We start from the raw sequence: 24,974 nt of genomic DNA on the forward strand, positions 1-24,974 counted from the left end.
TGCATAAAGCTGAGCTCTTCAGGGAATCTTGTGCAGGGAAATGGGGACAAGAGAAGGGTCCACCCACTGACCCAGGATTGCCTCTCCCAAACTGTGGGGATTTCTTTTAGTGCTAATAATACCTCACATTTGCATAGTGGCCTTATGCTTTTAAAAACGCTTTTGTGATCTTTATTCCATTTTGTTCTTGAAACAACTCTCGAAGTGGTAAATAGGACAATTGTGCTTCCGCTTTATAGGTGAGAATATTAAGGGTCAGAGGAGTTAAGTGACTTAATATTAGAGCTAGAGAATTCTATCATAGGACTACATTTTATGAAAACAAATTAGGAAGGCAATATTGCCTGCTTGTCAAAAAGTAAACAATTGTAAGTGTATAAGGTAAAAGCAAATAGTCCCTTCCCTTGAATGGCTTGTTTCCCCCGAAATGCCAGCAGTCACAGCTGTGAACAATAGAGCATTTATCCTTTTGTACGTTATCTCTGCATGTGCAAATACATGTAGTCACACCTACATAGGTAATTATGTTATAAATGTATAATTATAGTATAGAATTATGTTGTAACTGCTGTTACATAACTAGTTTTTCCACGTAACAGTACAGAGTGGACAGCTTTTCCCTAGAGTACCTATGGAAGAGGTGCATTCTCGCACAGTTGTGTCATATTCCACGGAGTAGTTGAGTCATTTATTTACCCAGTCCTCGACTGATAGGCATCTTATTTTCAGGTTTTTAGCTATGACACATAGTGTAGTCTGCAGAAAGACTCTTAAAACTTTGAAAATTACTATTTGATGTTATTATTTTTAGTATTTCCATAGTATAAACTTCCACAAGTGGATTTTGGGGTCGAAAGGCATAAACACTTAAAAATTTGGGTAGATGCTTCAAAATTGATCCCTTCTCCCCGCCTTTATATACCAGTTGTCGTGTTTTTTCTGTGACACCATGTGTCTGGAGCTCGCTATTTTCTTTTGCTTTTTCACTAAAATTATTCTAACTTTAATTTTATGAAAGAATTATTTCACCCCTCTTAAGATTAAAAGAAATTCTGCTATAGAAAATAAGGTTGTATGAATTTAGCTGTGGCCACCGTTTGAGTCAATAGACTTACGAGTCGCTGCCAAGTACTAAGACTTTAGTCTAAGGAGTTTGTTTATCACATTGTATCCCTTGATATTTTTACTAGGTAAATCTTGATTTGTAATCTACTTATTATTTTACTTCTATGGGAGTTTTATTTTTTCAACATGTTCAGATCTATTAGAATCAAGACCATATCAAGAAAGGATAAAATAACTCCAAAAAAAGCAAACAGTGGAACATAAGGGATTTTAAGTGAATAACTCACATCAGAATTTTAAGTTATCCTATTAAAAATTAGCTTTCTCTTGGTTTAAGTTAGAATGTTAAGCCTTGCACAATTTTCCCTGCAGGGGAAAGTGGAGCTGGTAAAACTGAAGCCAGTAAGTACATTATGCAGTACATCGCGGCCATCACCAACCCCAGTCAGAGAGCGGAGGTTGAAAGGTAAGCGCCTTCTAGTGAGGGGGAGAAATTCTGGTGGGAGCTTCGGTTTTCTGTGGCCTAAACTCTGATAGGTATTGGGCAGTTATTGATGATTAAACCACTTTGGCTCTCTTGTTGCTCACTGTCTCTGCACTTTTATTTACATCACTAATCTATTGCTATATTTGTTTTTAATAGAAAAATACTACTACAGTAAGCTTTACTTAAATATAAAACAAAATGAAATGATGCTGAAACAGATGAAATTGTCCCCATTCTGGTTTGTAACTGCTGCCTTAAATGTTGTGCATGGTCAGCAAAGGTGTTGTAATTTCTGCTGCTAGGTGTTGTTGTTCGAGCTTTCACTGGTTCCTTGCTCTTTCTACTGCACTAGTGTTTTGTTTTGTTTTGTTTTTTAAACGGTGCCCTCAGGAGCCCCAGGTTCCCTAGAGCAGAGGGGGGCTCTGGGAGGCAGGTCTGTGGCTTCCCATCACTGTTGCAACCAGAACCCCTGAGCTTAGAAGTTGTAAATAAGATTCATTTTCTGGAAGGGTTTCATGCCGCACCATGCCGCTGCTCACAGTAGGGTAAGTCATAAAGCTGGTGTGCACTGTCTGGGTCCAGCATTTAGCACAGTGTCTGGCATATAGTGTTTACTTAATAAATATGAAAAGAATGAATGAGGGTTTAAAAAAAAAGAAAGAAATGTGGCTATAAGGCAACATGACTTGAGTTTCTTATGTGCTGCAGACTTTTTAAAGAGAAAATTAAGAGTTTTCCAGAGTTGCTACTTTAAACTTCAACATTCATTTACTTAAGAGTCACGTTCCATATACACATCACAATCTTCAGTTTTATTAATAGAAAGAAAGGATGCTGTGTTGATGTGAAAGAAGAAAACATAGGCTAAAGCACCCTACGTGGGCTTTCTTCTTCTCATCTTAATTGGGCTGGATTGCCAGGTCAGAAGATGCATTTTTCTTAATTGTGACACATCCTCACTTCTGATTCTGACTTTGCAATCTAATATGACAAGGACAAGGATATAAGTAAGTTTTTGTAATTTCCTTAGGAGCTCAGGAGAGTAAGTAGCTGAGAACTAAATTAGTTTGATTGCTAAACCCAGTTGGTCTAGTAGAGTAAGGCCTATGTACATTTGCTAGTCTCTCACGAGCACATCTTACCATAGTTTTATAGACAGTTGCTTTTATTTACCATAAGCAAGCAGTTTTCCCTCCACATTTTAAAAGCATACTTTCCTTCACAAGGAGATAAAGTCATAGGCTCATTTGCAATAGTAGTGGAGGGAACAGTGGATCTGCTACATAGGTCATTTCAGTGGCCAAAGTCACTTCCGCACGTCTGCCCATGTAAGAGGAATCTTGTCAGCGAAATAAAAGCAAAGACATAAGGACTAGCATGAAGTTAAAATGTATCCATTGGGAGAGACTGCTCTATAAAAAGTTAGCATTCATTGAATAAAGAATGAATTCCATAACTGGTACAGAGGAGAGGTTCCATGTAGCTTCAAACAAAATAATGAGCAATTTCTAAACTAATAAAGACCACATTTATGATGTCTAACTAAATGCAATAAATTTCATTATTCTAGGCTTTATAAGCAAGTACTTTAAAAAACTGTATCATTTTCTGTATCATTCATTCTTTCTTTTCAGAACATATCTTTTTAAGATTTTTCTTATTTTCACAAAACACGTTCATTTAAAAGAAAAACTAAAAAGTACAGCATGATGTTGAAGGCAAATGTACCTGGTAATCCCACCCTATCTACCCCATCAACCTAGGTAACCACAGTGAAATGTGCTGTTCCCTCGAGATTTTTAAGCATTTACTAACACCTGTGCATGCACACATAACACTCACATGTGTGCACGTGTGCGCGCACACACACACAAAGATCCTGCAATACATATTATTTTGAAACTTAATTTTTCATTCATTAATATATTCTAGACATCTTTCTATGTCAGTACATATTATGCTGGAAGCAAAAATTTATTTTTATCCATCCCTATTGGTGTACATTTGGGTTATTTATATATATATATATTTTATTGACAATAATGCTGCAGTCAGCATCTCTGTATAAATGTTTGCATGTGTTTTAACGAAGTCTAGTTTTTTAAAAAGCCCAGCCTCTCAAACTTTTTATGATAACTTTCATTTATCTGTGTTAAAGAGTGAAGAACATGTTGCTTAAGTCCAACTGTGTCTTGGAAGCTTTTGGAAATGCCAAAACCAACCGCAATGACAACTCAAGCAGGTTTGGGAAATACATGGATATCAACTTTGATTTCAAGGGGGACCCTATTGGTGGACATATCAATAACTACTTATTGGAGAAGGTAAAATGTGCTTGATTTCTGAGGGTAATATTTACAAGAGCTGAATTTTTCTTTAAATCCCGATTATATGTATTGGATTTCTTTTGTTTCTTGAGAGTAGCTTTTAACCCAGTTCTCCCTCACTTCCTGCTCCTCAGTTAGCCTTCTATGACGAGATATTCTCCTTTGGTGTCTTAGTAACACTTACACTTTAGTGCTGGGAAAAGCTGTGAACTTTGTAGATAAAGATTTAGGTGTGTAGGGATGGGTGGCATATGAATATGTGCCAACTACTGGGTGAGGTTTAACAGGACTGATCACTTCTACCCTTTTTACAAATCACCATCTCTCATATGTTCTTATTTGAATTAATTTGACATCTCATTTTCTTCTAGTTTCTGTATGTTCACTGGTTTATAGTAACATAGGTGTATTTTGTGACCTTACAGCCTAATCGTGAAGCATACTGCATTAGGTCAGTGAAATCTTAGAATATGTTTGTCTGCCACATGAAGGTGAGGCCCGATTTGTAGAAGATTCCAATTAAAACTACCCTCTTGGGACTGCCAGAGAGGTTGTGTCCTGACTAACCTTGATTGTCGCTGGATCTGACTGCAGGAGAGCACATAGGTGCATTCGCCTGGTTTTTGCAGTTCACACTGCACTTCACCAAGTTAATTCTCTACCTTGAATTGTACTCGGATATGAACGGAGGTGCCTTCTCAGTTAAGGGTTTCCCATCCAATGATACCATAGCAACCTTTATGGCAGTATAATCTTTATTTTTTTTTGTTAAGTTGAAGTCAGACTGTTAAGGAAATAAGTTTTGTCAGTCAGTTGAGAAAGGGCAACAAATGCCTGTTATCAGTCTTTTTTCTAAAATGTTTCATGGCTTCTCTTTATGTACATATTCAATCAAAGGGATCCCCTTGAATGAATGCCAGTTTTGAGCCCTCTCTTAAAAGCTGTCTTTTTGGAACCATCTAAGGCAGAGGTCTCTATGTCTGATCTTCACCCGATTTTACGACAGGACATAAGCCATTGCTCTTTGAAATGCTAGCAGACTCTGAGGAAGGGAGTATTGAGAATATTCCTCCCTTAGCGCCGTCCTGTTCTGCCCACTGCTAATTCCTTCCCCACCCCCTCTAAAAAGATTCCAGCTTTAGGCTCCGGGTTAAAGAAAAACTCAAAATAGCTTCGTTCTTCGGAAAGTTTAGGGAACTCTGTTTTAAGCAGTGAAAAGGTTGCACAGAAAGCCCCATAGAGGAGATCTAGTGTGAGATGGGTGCTATCCTTAGGGGCTTTCGGACAGTTAAATGTGCTGTTGATACAGGACTCCCTGAAAAGTGGCTTCCGTTTTATTTTGGGAGTACCTCTTCATGTTAACGATTTTAATGTGTTTTTTCTTAGTCTCGAGTGATTGTGCAACAGCCAGGAGAAAGAAGCTTTCATTCTTTCTATCAGGTTAGTAATCTCCCGTTGTGCAGATAATTGATCATTTGCTCAGTTGTGCAGGAAATGAATGTTTTTATGTTGGGGCTCTCCCCTGTCCTGTGCCTCCCTTGCCTCCATTGGCCCATGACATGTTACACACGTGTGCATGCATGCACACAACCTACCCCACGTGCTTCTTCAGAGATTTAACGAGCATGACGATTGTAAAGGGCTGGCAGGTGGTTAACCAACCAGAGGACTGACTGGTTGAGCATCGCCAATATTTCCTTGGAGCGTAGATAACAGTTTAATGACTGTGAAAGCTTTGAAATGATAAATTCTAAATATGTTAAATTATTTTTGTTTTATTTTGAATTGTAGCTGTCGTCCCCATATTTGGGAGCTCCGGAGATGGGAATATAAATTCGATTTGTTTTCCTCATAGAGACTATAAAGCAATATGATTACTTAGAAAAAAAATAACCAAGATTTATGAATTCAAGGGAGAATTATCTTCTTTATCCCATCAAAGCTGTGATTGGTTAGAAAAAAAATTTGAATGCCTCTTTGGGAGTGCTTTTAGTGTATAAGGCAAAATCTTTTAAAATAGCCCTCCTATTGGCAAGTTTTTATACTCTGATAACAATTTGATACATTTTATAATTTTTTAAAGTCCAAAGTAATATAAACCAAGGCTAATAAATAAGGTGGGTGATCAAAGTAAGCAATACTGTTTTGGATTTCTAAAAAGTAAAACTGTAAATCAATAAGATTGATTTCCATGTGTAAACTCTCTTGGGAGGTGACTGAATGGTAACAATATAAGTTGAGTACCACACAGCCAAAGTCATTTTCTTTAATAGACAGTACTCATTTGTATATACAAATCTGGATATATTTGGTTAAAAAATCAATTTTAAAAATCTGATAATTACACCTTTTAAGTAAACCAAAGCATACAGTTTAATATAGAGAATTTAAACATAGTGGCTTCTAGAAGTCACTATTTAAAAGGGCTGTCCATGTTGTATTCGTGTTTTCGTTGACAACTTGCCATGTCTTCAATAAACTAGTTTTCTACCAAATATGAAAGAGTTATGTTTATTTCAAGAACTCGTAACTTTTTCCCAGTGTTTTTTCCCACTTGGGTGAACGTGTTCAAATTTGTCTTTGTTCAACACTGCAGTCATGGTTACCCAGTCGTCCTTTCCAGAGATAGAGATTGATGAGGAAAATATGTTGTGATTCAACATGTGACTGTCTGCTGATGCCTCTTACTTCCATGGCAATCTTGACTTTTTCTGAATTCTGAAACACCACTTTGCTGTCTGGATAATGAGGCCGCTAAGCAAGTGACCACCACAGAGCACAGGCTCCTGCTTTACAAACGACCACAGTAAAAGCAAGAACCTTTTATGCCAGTTATATTGTGAAAGAGCTAAGACTTTTTAAGTAATTTTCTTCATGACTGTATAACATTCTCCATAACTGATGACACTGAAGCCATTTACTTTCTAGATCAAAAAAAACAAAAAAAGTCAAAGCTAGAAACAGGAGGCTAGGCTAAGTGAACTAAGCCCAGATGATGAATAAAAGTTAGATTACCATTAGGTTAGGATATTTGGTATATTTGGTTCAGTAATGTATTTTGCCAATTTATTTTTAATTAAATATTTTTCAGCTACTCCAAGGAGGTTCAGAGCAGATACTACGCTCTCTCCATCTCCAGAAATCCCTTTCATCCTACAACTATATCCATGTAGGAGCTCAATTAAAGGTGAGAGTTTCTTCTTTGAGATTGTTCAGATGTAGAATCAAAGAATCAGAGGGACATTAAATAATTATCTGGTCTAGTCTGCTGCCTTTAGGCAAACGAATGACTCTTTTATTCTGTTCTATTTTTTAAATTCTCAGGGACAGTGATTCAATACATTATTGACTCAACAACTTTGCGTAATAACACACTACTATATTTTGTCACCATCTGACAGGAAAGAAGTTTCTGTCTTGTGATCTTGTGTTTTCTTTTAATTTTTGACCCTATTCCTTTTATTGTGACACTGTAAAAAACATTCATATGACAAGGAAATCCACCTCAAAAGAAGATACACCGTATGATCTGGCCAAAGGCAGGTTGATAAGACAAAAGAAAATTTAAAAGCACTTTGGTTGAAAATGAGTGTCAAAGATTTCTATTCACTGTTTTTTCAAATATTGATTTTGATATATCCTAGAAATAGTTTTGTGACCTTTTGAGCATTTCTGTTCAGCTTTCAAATTTTTCCATTTTTCCCCTTCCCTTGCGTGCAAGCCCTTGAACACACATATGCAAATACTCTGCTCTTTTATTTCTAATTAGTTGTGTGCTAGTCATTTTACAGCTAATCCTAATATAGTAGTTTGTTGATGATAGGTTATAAAACAGTAATTACCATATTATCCTATTTTGTTTGGGGAAAGGTATATAAATAAATAAAATAAGATATGGAGAGAAATAGACCAAGGTTTTAATTGTTAATTCTGGATGGATGAGATTATGGATATTTATGTTGTTCTGCTTCTGATTGTGTTTTAAATTTATTCTATAATAAAAAATGTATTGCTTTTGGAGTTGGAGGAAAAGTAAATGAGTTTATAAAAGGAAAGGATCTAAGATGTGAAAGCTGTTTCTTTTTTTTAAATTTTTATTATTCATTTTAACCTAATTATACCTGCATTACTAGTTTAGCTGTATTTTTATTGCAGTGCATAGAAATAAATGATATTTAGTGTTTTGCAGTTAGTTTTCCATTGTTTGCCATTTAAGTTGCATGAACTTTTTACTTTTACAATCATCTGAGAGCAGGATGTTTGGCTGAAAATTAATTGAAAACAAACAAAACAAGAATGGGCAACACTCCATCTTTCTGAGACTAGGCCAGAGGTATTTAAAGATGTGGAAAGGATTATAAAATCAACACTTAAAAAGCCAGTGACCGGAAATATTCCTTTTTAATCAAATAGTCTTATTGACCAAATTAATTTTGGCCAGATCGTGTAGAACCCCCACAGAAAGTGAGTATTAAATTAACATTTAGCCTTTTCTCTAAGCTAAATTTAGCTTTGGCTCTCTTCTCATCAAGTCTTCTACTCTTAATCCTCCCCCCTTTTTTTTCTGCCTCTCTAATAAAAACAAAGAAGTAAGACATGATCATAGTCAAAACCTAAAATAAAGATGAACCAAAAGCAAACAAAAATACACAAAAGCTTACCATCAGAGAAAATTATTGATAACAGTTTATGTGTATATATTTATAAATGGAATCAGACAATAAATCCTGATTAAATAAACCTGCTTTTATTATATTACAATATAACTATTAGTATCTTCACATGTGAACAAATATAAATTAATAGAATACTTTTAATAACTATGAAGATTGCACTCTATGTATCATAATTTTACTTAACTATTCTAAAATACAAGAATTATGTACAATCAAGATACTTTGGGTTGCAGGTGTGATAAGTCCCCATTAAAGTCTCTAAAAACCATAAGGACCATAATTATCTCACATAACAAGAAGCCCTGAGATAGGGTAGTTCCAGAGTTAGTTAATTCAGTGCCTTAACAGTGTTGATAGGGACCCGCATGTTGTTTGCTTATTTGTTTCTCCAACTTACAACTCTGCCGTCCTCACTGGATTTGGCTTGTCCTCTTGGGCTGCTTTTTCTCACGGTCCCAAAATGGCAGCAGCAGTCCCAGGAGTCACAGGCAGAGGAAATGTTCCTGGCTTATGTCCCTTTATTAGCTAGGGAAACCTCATGTCTTATTGATCAGAATGGCATCACATGCCCATGGCTGACCAGTCATTTGCTCAGGAGAATAAGATCACCGTGATTAGTTTAGAGCAATGAAGATTTACCTCCAGAGGCTGGTGGGAGACCAACCCCGAAGAACACATGCACCTGGAGAGGGGTGAACAAGTCAGGGTCCTATCAGCAAGAAAGAAATGGGGTGGGAAATGACTGTTATGTAAGCAGCCAGCAGTCCCCCACAGTAGGACATGTAGATTTTTGGTCTAATTTCCTTGCAATTTCATGTTTGTGGCTTATAATAATAGTAACATCTGATACTTATCGAGTGCTTTTTACATGCTAGGAACTAGAGAGGTGCCTTATATAAATCCTCATTCAATTCTCACAACAATGTTGTAAGAAATGTATTGTTATGCCCATTTTACCCATGAGGAAATTAAGATGCAGCAAGGTTAAGTTTCTTGCCTAAGGTCAAAGAACTAGTAGGTGGAGGGTCTTGCCTGGTTGTGTCCTGGACACTAGAGGAACATGTGCCCATCAGATAGAAAGAACCCCTTCCTGTGCCCTTCCTAACAGGTGAGCATCAGGCCAGGTTTCTGTGTCCTCACCAGAGGAGAAACTCATGGAGGAAAGGATCAGTCAGGCCCTCTGGAGCTGCTGCTTTGGGAAAACTTCTAAGATAGGCAGTTACCATTGCTTTATTGGGAATTTCTGTGGACACGCTTGTATTTCCATCCTGATGGCTATTGCTCTTCACGGCAGGTGGGTCATCTCTGAACTCCTGTCTTAGTCCAGTAGGGCTGCTACAACAAAAAAGCCATAAACCGAGTGGCTTATTCACAACCAGTGTTGACTTCTCACAGTTCTGGAGGCTGAGAAGTCCAAGATCAAGGCATGTGTAGATTTCGTGTCTAGTGGGGGCCCACTTCCTGGTTTGTAGATGATATTTTCTCACTGTGTCCTCACACGGTGGAAGGGGCAGGGGAGCTCTTTGGGGTCTCTTTTATAAGGGCACTAATCTCATTCATGAGGGCTCTTTCCTCATGACCTAATCACCTCCCAAAACATCCCACCTCCTAATACTATCACCTTGTGGTTAGGATTTCAACCCATGAATTTTGGGCGGACACAAACATTCAATCTATAGCAACTCCCTGTACCAGTGAGAAGGTCTGATGCACCAAGTGGTTATTGACTGAATGAAAGAGTAAAGTTACAGCCCCAGACTATTTATTAACTTGCTGACTGATTGAAGTCGGCCACTTTGCTTTTGGGGGCCTGCTTTTCCTCACCTGTGAAATTAAAAGATTGACCATACAAGAGTGGGAGTGTTGTTCTCAGTCTATACCAGACTATTTGTAGAAGAAAAAGCCACAAATGGCAATAGCCAGGCATGTGTCTTGGATTCTCCCACAGTAAGAGTTTCCATTTGTGATCTCACATCTCACGCCACTTGTTTCACTCGTCACGGAACAGCAGTCAGCTTCTCTGAGCCAACTCAGGACTTGCTCCCTCACTGAAGGTTCCAGAAAAGTGCATGGTGCTTATTTTGGGTGACAGTGGCTCACACACAGGTGGGCATTGTGTGTACTGAATGATGTTGCTACCCCTGAGATGGTTTTTTATTTTCTCTGGATACTTATTATCCCCTCACTGACTTACTACAAAGGCATCAAGACCTTAGCTAAACTTGAATTTAGTCTCATAATTGTTGGATTTTAATGCTCATATGACATGTCAGTGACTTAAGTTTCCTGTTTTCATTTCTAGTCTACTATCAATGATGCTGCTGAATTCAAAGTAGTAGCTGATGCCATGAAAGTAATTGGCTTCAAACCTGAGGAGATTCAAACAGTGTATAAAATTTTGGCTACTATTCTTCACTTGGTGAGTAGGGACGCCTCTCAAAGTCAGTTGCCTCCCTGTGGAGACAGGATGCTCTTTCAGAAGATTTTGTTTTTTTCCCTATAGATTTAAAAAGTAGTTTAGACAGAGAAAATTTCACTCACATTTTGAAGAGATTACTATATTTGTGGTTCTCCCCATCATTTTATAATATTATGAGGGATTTTCCAAGCCACCATAGGTTTTGAGACTATGGCTTTAGTTTACTTCCCTACTGGTATGTCAGACTTTGAACTGGTTAATTTCAAGGTTAGAAGAATTCAGTAATGATGTGGCTACCATGGTACAAGCTAAAATCTTTTGATCAGAATAAATTTCTAATAGCATTTGAAACATAGAATCATAGATTATTAGAACTGGAACTTTGATCGTCTCATTTTACAGCTTGGGAAATAAGCCCTAAAGGGCTGGCATGACTGACTCAAAGGCATAGCCAGTTCATGGCAGCCAACACTGTAGACCGAGTGACCGACTTACAGTCCGGTGGTTTTCCACAGCAACACACCAGACTCTGAAGAAGTGAAGAACCATGTGTCGGAATTCTTGCATTACTATTTATATAATTAAAGTTGTTTAAAATGTAATGAACATGTAACCTTAACCATAAACAAGGGACAACGTGGATTCAAGTCTGGAATAAAAATTACCTTTCACTTTAATGAAGCAAGATTGAACTCTGCAAGAATCAGAAATGTGCAGGACCTATATGAAAAATATTACCTAGTAATATAAATGATACCTTAAATAAATGTTTTTGGCTAGGAAGACTTTAACGTTATAAACTGTCTCATTCTTTCAACTAGTTTATAAATACAGTGCAACAATGTTCTTCAGAATCTAAATAGGAATTTTGTTTTTAAGTTGACATAATGATTCCAGCATTTACCTGGAGCAGTAAACATGTAAACAGAGCAAACAAAACGTACTGAAAAAGAGAGGTAGGGTAGGGGGAGGGGAGGAGAGGAGACATGAGTAATTCTACCAGATTTACAAGGATAGTGAAAGCCATAGTACTTTCAAGCTTGTTATACAAATTCAGCACCAGATCCATCAACAGATTACTTGATGTGCTGGACCTTTGGTAGATGGTTAGTAACTATTTATTGCTTATTGAATGAGTGGAATATAAATAGACCCCCAACTTGGGGGGATTAAATATATAATAAAGGTGGTTTTTCAAATCAGGAGGAGAAGCTAGACTATTCAGTAAATGATGTGGGAACAACTAACATACCATCTGAAAAAATAAAGTTAGATTTTTGCTTTGCACCACATAGCAACATAAATTCTAGGTGAGTTAAAAGCTTAAATGTAACAAAAAAAACTATACGTATGGGAAGAAAATATTAAATATTCATAAAATCTTTGAAGTAGGAATGATCTAAGTGTGACACCGAAGAAAGAGAAATCCAAAGCAAAGAATTCATAGATTTGGCTACATAAAAATATAAAACTTCTACTCATCAAAAACGTATACTGGAAATTTTACAAAATAGATGAGTGTCTGGAAAAGAAAAAAATAGATGATGTGCTAGGTGTTTATGTGTTGAGATATGGAATGTATTTAGGCAAATAGGTGCCACAAACAAGGTCACTGAATTAAATCTTAAATTGGCAAATACATCCCTGACATAATCTTTCAGAATCTCATTGGAAATGATGTGTCTTGTTTTTTCGCTTTCGGTGTAGGGAAATTTAAAATTTGTAGTGGATGGTGACACGCCTCTTATTGAAAACGGCAAGGTAGTGTCTATCATAGCAGAATTGCTGTCTACCAAGACGGACATGGTTGAGAAAGCCCTTCTTTACCGGACTGTGGCCACGGGTCGAGACATCATTGACAAGCAGCACACGGAACAGGAAGCTAGCTACGGCAGGGACGCCTTTGCTAAGGTGGGATTCTGGCTTGCCTTCTCTCAGCCTGGTCTTGATCTCAGCTGCAGCTTTAGTGAACTTCCATGAGGATATGTTCAGACATTCCTCGAAAGTAGCTTAAGGCTTTTAAAAACCATAATGGTACTTTTTGGCCATCACAGTCTCCATAAAACCCCCTGACTGTGAACATCCATGCCAGAAAACTTTCTGGAAAAGCAGAAGAGAACTGACTGGCAAGCTGAAGATGTGATGCTTACTTCTCAGGGCCCATTGCTGCGGCCTCTCCCAGCCCTCCCTCCGTTTTGCTTTCCTCACCCAGGAATGCTTCATGGAAGTCCCCTTCAAGCCACCTGATAGAGTTCTGATTCCCTGTATTTCATGTCTGTGTGTGGTGATGGTACCATAACTTATGAACCTTCCACCTCTTAAGTCGTTCACTTGTTCCCTTTCTCTGCCACTGCAGACAATGCTGCATACCCTTGTCCTCTGTCCCTCCGCTCAGGGCTTGTGTTTCCTTTGGACGGACTCCCAGGCATGAACTTGCTGGATCAGAGGACACACTGATTTTAAACTTTTAAATTACTGATTATATGGTTGTACAGTAATACCTCACTGTTAGTTTAATTTTCATTACTAGTGTATTTGAACTTCATTTCCTATTTTTATAAAGGAAAAATAAAGTTAAAAAAGTAGATTTAAATACTTACACCTCTTCTGAGAATTTCCTGGGTATGTCCTTTGTACAGTTTATTTGGGGCTCTTATGTTTTTGTTATCAATTTGTAAGAGCTTATAACTTTAACCCTTTGTCTATTTTCTGTGTGGCAAATCTTTTGTTTTCCCAAGTCTAACATTTTCTTTTCTTTTTTTTTTCCCTGGTTGATTAGATTGCTGTGTATTCTGTTTTTTACTCTGGTTAGTCTCAGGCTTGGTTTTGTAGTCTCAGGAGGAATTTGAATTTATCCAAGTGCAATGAGAGTGGAGAATTTTAAGCAGGGGCAATGACATTAAGGTTGAATTTTTAACATGATCACTCTAGCCTCAATATGGAGAATCTTGTGGGGAGGTAGGGTGAGAGTGGATGCAAGGAGCCCATTAAGGGGCTGTTTCAGTCCTCCAAGAGAGAGATGATGGCAGCTTGGACTAGGAAGGTGCGGTGGAGATGGGGAAAAGAGGATGATTTGAGACAGACTGTACCTGGAAAGTGAAATCCACGGGACCTGTTTGTCTGGGGAATGAGGGGAGCAAGAATAATCCCTTAACACGATGTGGCTCCAGCCTCCCTCTCTGTCTCATTTCATGCCACATTCCATCCTCCTTTCTTCACTCCAGCACGTTAGTCTCCTCTCAGGCCTCACAGGTTGTCTTTATCGCTTTCTACTTCCAGCCACAGGGCCTCTGCACTTGCCATTTCCTCTGCTCGGATTGCTCTTTGCTCCCCTCTCACCTGCTGAACTCTTACTGATCCTTCTGATCTCAGCCCACTTTCCCAGAAAAGCCTTCCCTGGCCTCTCTGAACAATGAACAGGTTAAATTCTCCTCGGATCCCATGCACCTCCCCTTTAGTTGTATGCGTGTGTGTGTGATTTTTCCCTCACCTTTCTCCCTGAGTTCCCTGGAGACTGAGACCATGTTTATGTTTCTTAGTACTGTCTCTCCAACAAACCGCACATGGTAAGTACTCAGCAAATATTTGTCAAATGAATGAATAAATTCCTAAGTTTCTGTTGCCATTTATTCATGGTTGGAACAGTTTTTAGAGGTGGGAAGGCAAGAGTCCTAACAGGACACAAGTTTGAGATGGCCATGAGACATCTAAGAGTGTTGTCAGATAGGCAGTGAGCATGAGTCTGGAGCTCAGAGGAGAGGTCTGCACTGGGATAATACATTTGGGGGTAGAGTTATATTACTATTATCTAATATTGGATGATATGACTTAGAGAGGAGGTGTTAAAGAGTGAAGAGAAGACCAGGAGGAATTCCAACTTTTAGAGGTCAGGTGGAGGAGGAGACCCTACCAAAGGTCACCAAGGAGCGGCCAGTGAAATAAGAGGTAAATTAAGAAAGTGTGGTATCATGAATCCCAGAGAGGATAATGTCTGAAGAAGAGAGTGGGACACTAGGTTGAGTGGTGCCGAGTATCTGGATGAGATGTGCATATAGAGGTACAAGACAGAGTCTATAAGGTGCTCCAGTGCCTGATGAGCCATTTCAGTGGAGTAGTAGGAGATAAGCAAAGACTGGAGAGGACCAAAGAGTAAAGGGGAAGGTGAAGAATGGGGGTGATGTGTATAGATATGTATAGTTCAAGAGGGCGGGTAGCTGAGGGGAAATGTTAAGGAAGGTTTTCTAGAGATGTGACATTGCAGAGCAGGTTTGTATCAGAATGTGAAGGTGTGTTAGTGTGTGGTGCCTTTGTCTCTGCATGACTTGGCATGTGTATCCTTGTGCATTGGATGTGTGTTTGATTCTCAAGGAATTTCAAATTGTGGCCTTTGGCTCAGACCTTTATTTAGCATTGTAAATCAATATTTATATTTTTAGAACCCATAGAGCTTTGCTGGCACATAGATATTAACTCCTTGATTCCTCACTTGCAGGAGTTGATCATATTAACAATAAAGCAATGAAGTGCTTTATACCAGGGAGTAGGCAAAGTATTGATAGAGCTGGGCACAGAAACATACCTGGAGAATGTGGTTGGAATACAGTGCATGTAGTGACCGATAAAAATCTCTTAAAATTCCAAACTGTTTTGTTTTGCCTACATCCTGTTGGTGTTTTTAACAGATGATCTTCATTTCTAATTTTCTGCTTAGGGTAATAACAGCTATCGCAAATGGTAAGGAGAGGGTGGATAGGAATTTCAAACTTATCGCAAATCTAAACAGAGGACTCATTCTCACATGGGCAAGAATTCACGATGTTGTTTTCCTCACAGGCAATATATGAACGCCTTTTTTGTTGGATTGTTACTCGCATCAATGATATTATTGAGGTCAAGAACTATGACACCACAATCCACGGGAAGAACACTGTTATTGGTGTCTTGGATATCTACGGCTTTGAAATTTTTGACAACAACAGGTAAACCGGATAAGATACTTAAAACCCTGCTGTTTATTTTTTATTTATCTGAACGTAATTTATTCCTTTTCTTGCAGCTTTGAGCAATTCTGCATCAATTACTGCAACGAGAAATTGCAGCAGCTCTTTATTCAGCTGGTTCTGAAGCAAGAACAAGAGGAATACCAGCGGGAAGGGATCCCCTGGAAGCACGTGAGTGGATTCCTGCGGAAACTGTCTTCCTGTGTTTCCCATGTTATTGGGAGTATCGAATCTTGTCATTTTAGATATTTTTAAAATCTTATTGGGTATGTGAAACACCTAAATCTTAGCTTTCCTTTTTGGGATTTGTGAATATAATCATTTTCAGGGTTGACAGGTGGGATTTCTCTAGTCTGATAGACTCCGTTATTGGTGCCCAGAAAATACTGAGTTATTATCAGTAAATTTAATATTTTCACTTTATGGCTGATATGTCATAAGTTTTCTGGTTCACATCTGTCTGTTAGAGTTTAGTGTCATTTATAATTTATTCGGAGCAGCACTTTTTGTCTTAAATTTGCTGAACTTTTCTCCAAATGTAATTTCTTCTTCCTCCTTTTCTTCCTTTTTGTCCTCTTATTTCTTCTTTTTTCCTTCTCTGCTTTTAAACTGAATGACAGTGTATTGTCTTAAGTTAATCTTATTCCTGTTCTCTGAAACCCAGGCGTGAAACACTTACGTTAACTTTTATTACTGCTGTCTTTCCGTGGTGTCACACTTCAGTTGTTACCTCTCTTCTCGTGGCTCTTTGTGACTTTAATATTTGTCAGAATTGAACTGGTCTGGTAAGATATAGCCAGAAAGTATGACTGGTCGAGGGTACAAACCCCAGAGACCACAGATAAAAAGAATGGCCATTAGACCTCCTGCTCATGATAGAAATGAGCCTAGTAATTTTTCTTTTAAATTTGTATTTTTTTTAAAGTTTGTGCCGGGGGAGTTTCGAGAGAAGAAGGGGAAAAAAAATTTTAACCCCTTCTTCTCTCGAAACTCCCCCAGCACATAGTTGTGTATTTTTTGGTTATGGGTCCCTCTAGCTGTGGCATGTGGGACGCCACCCCAGCATGGCCTGGTGAGTGGTGCCAGGTCTGCACCCAGGATCTGAACTGGCGAAACCCTGGGCCTCCAAAGCAGAGCACACAAACCTAACCACTCAACCATGGGGCTGGCCCTTAAATTTGTATGTTTAAACAATTTCAAGAGCAGACTTAAAAAATGCAAAACCTTCTGAGTTTTCATAAGTTTCTGTGTTTATAAAACTGTGTTTGTCCTCTTGCCAAATAGAATAGACAATAAAAATAAAGTCAGTATTTGTTTTTTGATATTCACCATAATATGGTAAAAAACTGAAATGCTATATTTAAATTACTTTAATATTTTTTCCCACCTTCCTACTTTCTGTCTCCTCTCATTCAGAAAAGAAGACAATGGTATAATATATAGCTTTCCTGACTCAAATCGCATCTTTGCCTTCCAGCATGTGTTAAACATTAGAATACCATAAAAATGTTTCATCAAGTATATTAGTATAAATTTCACCTATTTACAAATAAACCAAAGGGCATGTTGTTACTTTATAATAGGATTACCTACAATTTTGATTTAAAGAGTAATCTCTCATAGCATGTTTAAGATGTAATTCAGTTCACTTCAATTCAGTTAGGTTTATATGCAGCTTTCTTTGAATGAGTCTGTTATATAATACACAATTATAACCGAAGCTCAGATTTTTATAGCAAATTTAACCATAAGACTTATGTAGTTGCAATTCAGAGACACTGGTCAAAATTTCCTTTCACAATCAGAGTGTCAGATTCCACAGGCTTATTGATAAAGGAAAAAATCAACAATTGCGGTAGCCTATCCCAGACATCTGAAAAAGAAGCAAAAGCTCTAAAAATACAAAAATCATTAGCAAAATAAACCAGGAAATATGTGTCCAAGAGGGAACAGAAGGCTGACCCCAAGGTAACAGTTACTGACCATAGGCCAGGTCCCCCCAAATTAGAATCTCTGTTCTGAGCAAGTATTTCCTTAAAAACCCCAAATTTCTGAACATAGTGATTATTATTTTTTATTATTACGGAAAATTTCAAATATAAGAGCAGAGATCATAATGTAATAAACTCGATGTACCCATCACCCAACTTGAACAGTTATCAGTGGATTGCCAGTCGTGTGTCATCTTAACCCACCCACCCACCCCCAGATTATTTTGAAGCAAATCTCAGACATCACATTTTTTCATCTGTAAATGTTTCACTGTGTTTTTCTAGAAGATAAAGACTTACAAAAGCCATTACCACATACTGTTATCACACCTAAAAAATTAACAGTAGTTCCTTAATATCGTCAAATGGCCAGTCAGTGTTCACTTTTCACATTTCCTCAGTTGTCTTATAGTTTTTTGTTTTGTTTTTATAGTTGTTTGAATTTGGATCCAAATAAGGTTCTTACATTGTGATTGGTTAATAGGTCTCTCGCAGATCTATAGACTTTTCTCCTCCATCTCTTCTTTCCCCTTGTCTTTTGTTGAAGATAACGAGTCATTCGTTCTCTAGAATTTCCCACTGTCTGGATGTTGCTAATTGGATACTTAAGGCGTCATCTAATAAGTTTCTCTGTTCCGTGTTTCTCCTTGGTGGTTAGATCCAGAGTCTTGACTAGTTTCTGGATCAGTGTTTCTCTACCAGTCTGTTTCGCAGGTGATATGTGAATCTCCATCGGGAGGTTCATAATGTCCGGTGGTCTCTCTAACTGATTACTTTTAAGGGCTTCTGGTGCTGTGGTTTACAAGTCATTTTTAGCTGCTGAGAACTTGATTCTCAGACACAAAGCTGCTCTGTTTGGAGTGGGAATGGGAGGCCCAGACCGCTATGCCCCTGAGCTACCGCATCACATCCCTCCTCGCCCCCCGTGTCCCCTAGGAAACCTCCTTGGAATCCCAGGTTGCTGGAAGAACCTCGTGTAAAAACCGTGACTGTAAGCAGTGTTTGAAGCAACATGAAACTTACAAACTAAAAGTTACTGGACTCTTTGGGAAAGACTAATTGCTTTTAGTTATACACTTGGAATTTTAGGAAACTTAATTCTTTTGTCCCTGGGACAAAAGACTTAGGCTTTAATTCCGTAGTCCCAAAGTCTAAGACTTCAGTTATTTATTTATTTTCTTTTAGGAAGATTGGCCCTGAGCTAACTGCTGCCAATCCTCCTCTTTTTGCTGAGGAAGACTGGCCCTGAGCTAACATCCATGCCCATCTTCCTCTACTTTATATGTGGGATGCATACCACAGCATGGCTTGCCAAGCAGTGCCATGTCTGCACCCAGGATCCAAACTGGCGAACCCCGGGCCACCAAAGCAGAACGTGCACACTTAACCCCTGCACCACCGGGCAAGCCCCAAGACTTCAGTTATTAATTAGTACAAAGTTACTGCTTTTTGAGTATTTTAGGGATTTTTTTCCAAAGATGGAAATAATTTCTCCCCTGAATTAGAAATGGAATAAATGCCCACGATAAAAGTAAATATTTAGACCACGGCTTCTCTACCTCTTCACTACTGACATTTTGAACAGATAAGTGCTGTGAGGGCTGTCCTGTGCATTGTAGGATGGTTAGCAGCATCCTTGGCCTCTTCCCACTGGATGCCAGTAGCACTCCTCCAGTCAAGACCATCAAAAATGTCTCCAGACGATGCCAAATGCCCCTGGGGGGCAAAGTCACCCTCTATAGAATCACTGATTTAAACAAACCAGGAAAGTATAAAAAAGAAAGTAAAAGCTACCCAGTTTGCAGGCTTTCAGTCCATGGAATACAGAAGAGAACTTGGAAGACTAGGAATGGAGCTAAAAGCTACAGAGAGGTAACTGGCGTGAGTCCTTGCATTTTAAATAGCGTGGAACAGGAATACATAAGAGATTTTAATCGTCTATTATGAGTGTATAGATCTCACAGAAGGTAATGGAGACAACGCTCAGTTTAGGTGCCTTTTAAATGAGATGAGACGCATCAGTACACGAGATTAAAATGTATGATGAGCTGCCTATCTTCAAATGATACGCAACTGGCCTGAGTTAGGCCACTCTGTGCCCTCTATGTGTGTATGGTGATATGTATGCTGCCGGCTATCAGAATAAACAGGTGTAGAGGAGGATTTTTGTATAAACTTTGTGTGTATTGAAGTTGCTAAAAAGCCAGAAGTGGTTTACAACTGTATTCACCTCATGGAAGTAAATGAAAAGCCTATTCTTACCTTTTATCACTACTTACATCTCAGAATTAAATTTGTTGTATTATACCCAGAAAAACATGACAACTCTGTTATACTCACACATGCTCTTTAATTTGGGGGAGACTGGAGAAGATGCCCTTTTGGATTTGAGTCATCCAGGGTCGTATAACTAAAAATGCGAGTTTTGTGTAGTAGCTTAAACTTGTCAAGTTATATATCAAATAATGCTTTGAGGTTATTTGTTGGTACTTAGTAAAATTTGGGTCTTGTGGTTAATGGCTGACACACTGGGGGGTTGAGAGTGTGAAAGAGTAAGGTTAGGTGCGGGATCTGGAGACAGGATTAAAACAAGAGTTAGTGATGGGAGGAACATTTATCTACTTTATAATTTTTGCCTTGAGCTGTACTCATGTAAGAAAGGTGTTTCATGTTATGAAGTCAACAAAGAAATTAAAAAATAAACCTCTGATAGAATGTGTACTCATTTTGGTGTTAGACCTCATTAATGTCATTCACGTATTTGGCGTTACGGTAGCTTTGCTTAAACTCCGGACACATATGTAGGCATTGGTGTTTTACCTCTGCTGGTCTCTGTTCTGTTTGGGATTGCTTCCTTGCTGTGTCCTACAGATTGATTACTTCAACAATCAGATTATTGTGGACCTTGTGGAGCAGCAGCACAAAGGGATCATTGCAATCCTCGATGACGCCTGCATGAATGTAGGCAAAGTCACCGATGAAATGTTCCTCGAAGCACTTAACAGTAAACTGGGCAAACACGGTCATTTTTCCAGCCGAAAGGTAATGTTTGATGAGAATTCCTTTTGATCTGTAAGATTTTACTCATTGTTTGACAGAATTAAATAGCTTTATATGTTGGGTTAAAAGAATGTCCACTCAACTAAGAAAGAAAGGCCGTAAGCGTCCATTAAATGATTTATTGCTGTGGCTCAATTCTGCCTCTCTGGTTTATGGGATGATGAGATTGATAAAAATCAGAATAACCAGGAGAGGGAGCTCCAGACTATTCAATTTGCTAGAAATAGGAAAAATGAACACGATTCTTTAGAAAGCATGATGTCATTTATAACCAATAGGTACAGAGTCCTTGTTCATGTGCTAGAATTTTGCTCCTGCATCTGATAACTCTGGCACTGAGAAGAGCTTTTGTCCTTGACTTTCTACTGTAATCCTCAGTTATAAAATGTAGTATGTGCACTCTGCCATAGTTCCTCAGATTATGCGACCCTCTTGAAAACAGAGAAATTCTAGCTGTAATTCTGGTTGTTACAAAGAAACTCATTCCTTAAATGAATGGGCATCCTTTTAACTCCCTATTTTTCACATCCTAACACTGTTATAAACAGATCACATTTCTGTAACAATTGGTGGCGCTTGTGTTATCAGACCTTTGTGCTGTGCCTTGCGTATCATATGTTGCCATAATATTTGTTCTAGGAGAGACACACCATCGTCCCTGAGTGTTCCCTGCAAATGCAGTCTCATCTAGCAACCATAAGCTGAAGGCAAAGCAGGCCCCATGCGCCTTCGCTTCCACGAAGAAGGGAGCGAACGTCTCTGCTCGTCCATATTTCCCTGTGAATCTATGACGCACTGCTATTTTTTAGCATGAATAAATCTATTTTCTAACTCTGTCCCCTCTGAAGTTATGTAATCAGAACAGCAAGATTCCACATTTAACTAGTTAAAGCATAAATCATCAAGAAATAGATTACTGGCTGATATTTGTTTCAGGCCAGTTTATTTCTAAAATATTCTGCTTGGTCTGTACCTGAGGAGTGGCTCGTAGCCCTCCTGCAAGTCGGCTTTCAGATCCTCCGGTCTGACCTTTGACATTAGGGTTCTGATTAGAGGTTTTCCTTCAGTCACTCCCCGTTCCTAACACAAGTGCTTAATAAGTGCCTCTCACTTTCCAGGTGTAATCCTGGGTGCTGGGGACGAAGCAGTGGCAGTGAGCAAAGTTAGAAGCAGCCTAAGTGGTTTAGAGTGATGCTTTTGAAGATAGCATGGTTGAGTACACGGGCAAATGTCCTGTCTTTGAGGGACGGGTTATCAATGTCCTTTATAATCACAGCTCAGAGTTGGGAAGACTCGCCTGGCATTGTGCTTACCAGATGGTAGACAGTCAGTGTTTGTCAAACTGAATTGAATTGGTCACGATCATACCAAGTACATCTTATGGAATATTGAATTTTAAACTAAAACATGCAAGACCCCACTTCTTTTGAATAAGTAACTGTGAATCTCACATGAGAAATCACCTCATTTTGGTATGTTTCACCTTGGCCATTTGTACACCTGCGTTAAATTTATCAACCAAATATTTTGAAATACCATCTCATCTTAAGGCAGCAACTGTACAAAGTACTTTTAAGCAGTTGCTACTGATTTGATAGAAAATGCTAAACAGTAATATATTCGTGGAGACAGGCTTTTTTTTTCTTTTCGTTTCTTTTCTATTTTTAAATGTGGGCACCCAGGTTTCCCCAACTCTCAGACCAGGTGGCTCCTTCCTCAGTGTCATCCCCCAGACAGGTCCTGAGATGGAAATTTTTAAAGTGTGTTCTTTTCTGGGATTTTTGCCTAATGAAGGAAAGAAATGAAATAACCAGCTGTCAGGATATTTTCATCACTGTGAATCTTTCTGCTAAATAAGGCTATTGTCCTGTATGCTAAGCCAGGTATCACCATTTGCTATTGGTTGCTGATTAACTAGAGTTATTAGCATGTTAAATAAGAGATTTCTGGCTTGTATTTATTTAGGAGCTAAATCGTTTCATATGCGTTAAAGTTGCCATGGAGAGGCAGGCAAATGATTCGATAAACCATGAAATTACCATTTAAAATATCATTAACATATAAAGCTAAATGATAAATATGTAACTATTATTTTTAAAAAGTAAACAAAAATCTAAAATCCTTTGAGTTCAGATCAGTTGAGACTTTGCACTATCTGAATGTAAGAATATTCAATTAGTGTAGACAGTTCTTGGGTCCTTTTATGTTGGGAGTTTTATAAGTAGAAGAGTTTTGTAAAAGTGGTTAACGAGAGAGAGAGAAGGAAAGAGGAATTAAATGTTTTGGAGACCTCTCTGTATTTTAGACACTGTGGTCTCCATAGTTCATTTAACCTTCAGAACAACTCTCTAAGTAATTATTAAAGGAGACAGAGCATAGATGGGAGAGCCAGGATTTGAACCTCAGAAATCTGACTCTAATTTCCTCTAATTATTCCCCTGTTGGATTAATAGACTAATTATTCTTTTAACAGTCTAGTTATTAGCAGAGAACCCACCATCCCGGCTGGAGTTGTTTGATACCTAACACTACAGTCTAAGTGGTTTTTGTATATAACTGGACTCAGTGCCTTATGGATCCATAGATGTCTGCTTTAGAATCTGTAGGATATCAAGTGATCCTTCACAGGGCAAAGAAGTCTAGGTGCTCCTGTAACAAGGAAAATTGCAGACAGGTGTGGAGGCCATCAAGACTATATAGAACTGCCTTTGCCTTTCCATAAAGTGTTCCTCTTCAGTGAGAAAGAGCTGCAGAAGGTTGATCTTCTATAAATTGATAGACTAGGAGTCCTAGCTTAGCAGAAGACAGATGAGCCAGGCTGTTGTGTGCATAGGAGAGCACAGATGTTACATTCGGTTCCAAGAATCCTTCCAGAGCTACCGCTAACTAGCTATGTGACCTTGGGTCAATTACCTAACCTCTTTGAGCCTTAGTTTCCATGTGTGTAAAAGAGAGCCCATAATACTTTAAATATCAGTTGTGAGGACTGAATGAGATGTATGTGCCTAGCAGATAACAAACCTTCAATATGGTCCCTCTTTAGTGGAACATGGGCGGTCAGAGTAGGCGGGGCTGTGTTAAGATAGTAGCCAAGATTTAAGTGTCATAGCCAATAGAAGTCTATTTCTCTCTCAAGGAGTGAGACTTCTTCCATCTTCTGACTCTTCCATCCCCTACGTACTATCCTTCTCTGCATTCAACTAGTGAGAGAAGAGAAGAGCACAGAGGAGGATTGCCTGCTTCTTACCAGCTCTGGCCTGGAACAGCCTCACCCAACTTCCGCTCACCTTCCATTGTCCAGAACTTGGTCACTTGGCCATTTCCAACTGCAAGGGTGGCTGGGAAATGAAGTCTAACTGTGTGGTTTTCTGGTGAAAGCTCACAGTCTTTACCACATAAGCCAAATATTTAAATCAAGCCCCATGCACTGTGACTTCATTCAGAATGATATCATGATTTGTGACATTATTATCGTTTTATATTAAGTTGGAATATATTTTTAGGAAAGTGAAAATATCTGTTTTCAAAATCATCTCCTGCTTGATTTCTTAGCTCTGTGCCTCAGACAAAATCCTGGAGTTTGATCGAGATTTTCGAATCCGACATTACGCAGGTGATGTAGTGTGAGTATCTTACTTTGGTACCTAACGTGATTCGCATGCAGGTTCGCTTCAGAAAATAGAACCAGGGAAAACAGAAATTATTTTCCTATTCATTTGCATTTTTCAGTCATTTTGTACGCCAATATATTATAGTCTCTTCACTAAAAAAAAAAAAACTGGCATAGCTTCATTCATTGCTTGCTTTTCAAACATTTATTGAGCGTACACTGTGTGGCCATGCACAGTTCCTGGCATAGTTGGCACTCAGTCAGAATCAACTGATGGATAAGTGAATCATGGAAGTATGTTAAGAACTGGGATAGAAAGATGGATAAGATGGGCCTCTC

The 24,974-nt window shown here is 38.5% G+C and overlaps 1 protein-coding gene across 2 annotated transcripts in view; it reads left to right on the forward strand.

The window, feature by feature from the left end:
- The window catches only part of MYO1D (myosin ID), a 319,245-nt gene that overhangs the window by 84,397 nt on the left and 209,874 nt on the right, over positions 1-24,974 (forward strand). For both annotated transcript variants that reach the window (XM_023653032.2, XM_023653034.2), the window contains exons 3-12: positions 1,438-1,531; positions 3,711-3,876; positions 5,266-5,319; positions 6,971-7,066; positions 10,858-10,974; positions 12,682-12,885; positions 15,808-15,953; positions 16,031-16,145; positions 20,837-21,007; positions 24,578-24,648. In XM_023653032.2, coding sequence (XP_023508800.1) covers positions 1,438-1,531; positions 3,711-3,876; positions 5,266-5,319; positions 6,971-7,066; positions 10,858-10,974; positions 12,682-12,885; positions 15,808-15,953; positions 16,031-16,145; positions 20,837-21,007; positions 24,578-24,648 — 1,234 coding nt within the window. The remainder of the gene's footprint in view (positions 1-1,437; positions 1,532-3,710; positions 3,877-5,265; positions 5,320-6,970; positions 7,067-10,857; positions 10,975-12,681; positions 12,886-15,807; positions 15,954-16,030; positions 16,146-20,836; positions 21,008-24,577; positions 24,649-24,974) is intronic.

The sequence above is a fragment of the Equus caballus genome, chromosome 11 (assembly GCF_041296265.1).
Source record: "Equus caballus isolate H_3958 breed thoroughbred chromosome 11, TB-T2T, whole genome shotgun sequence".
Classification (NCBI taxonomy): Eukaryota; Metazoa; Chordata; class Mammalia; order Perissodactyla; family Equidae; genus Equus; species Equus caballus.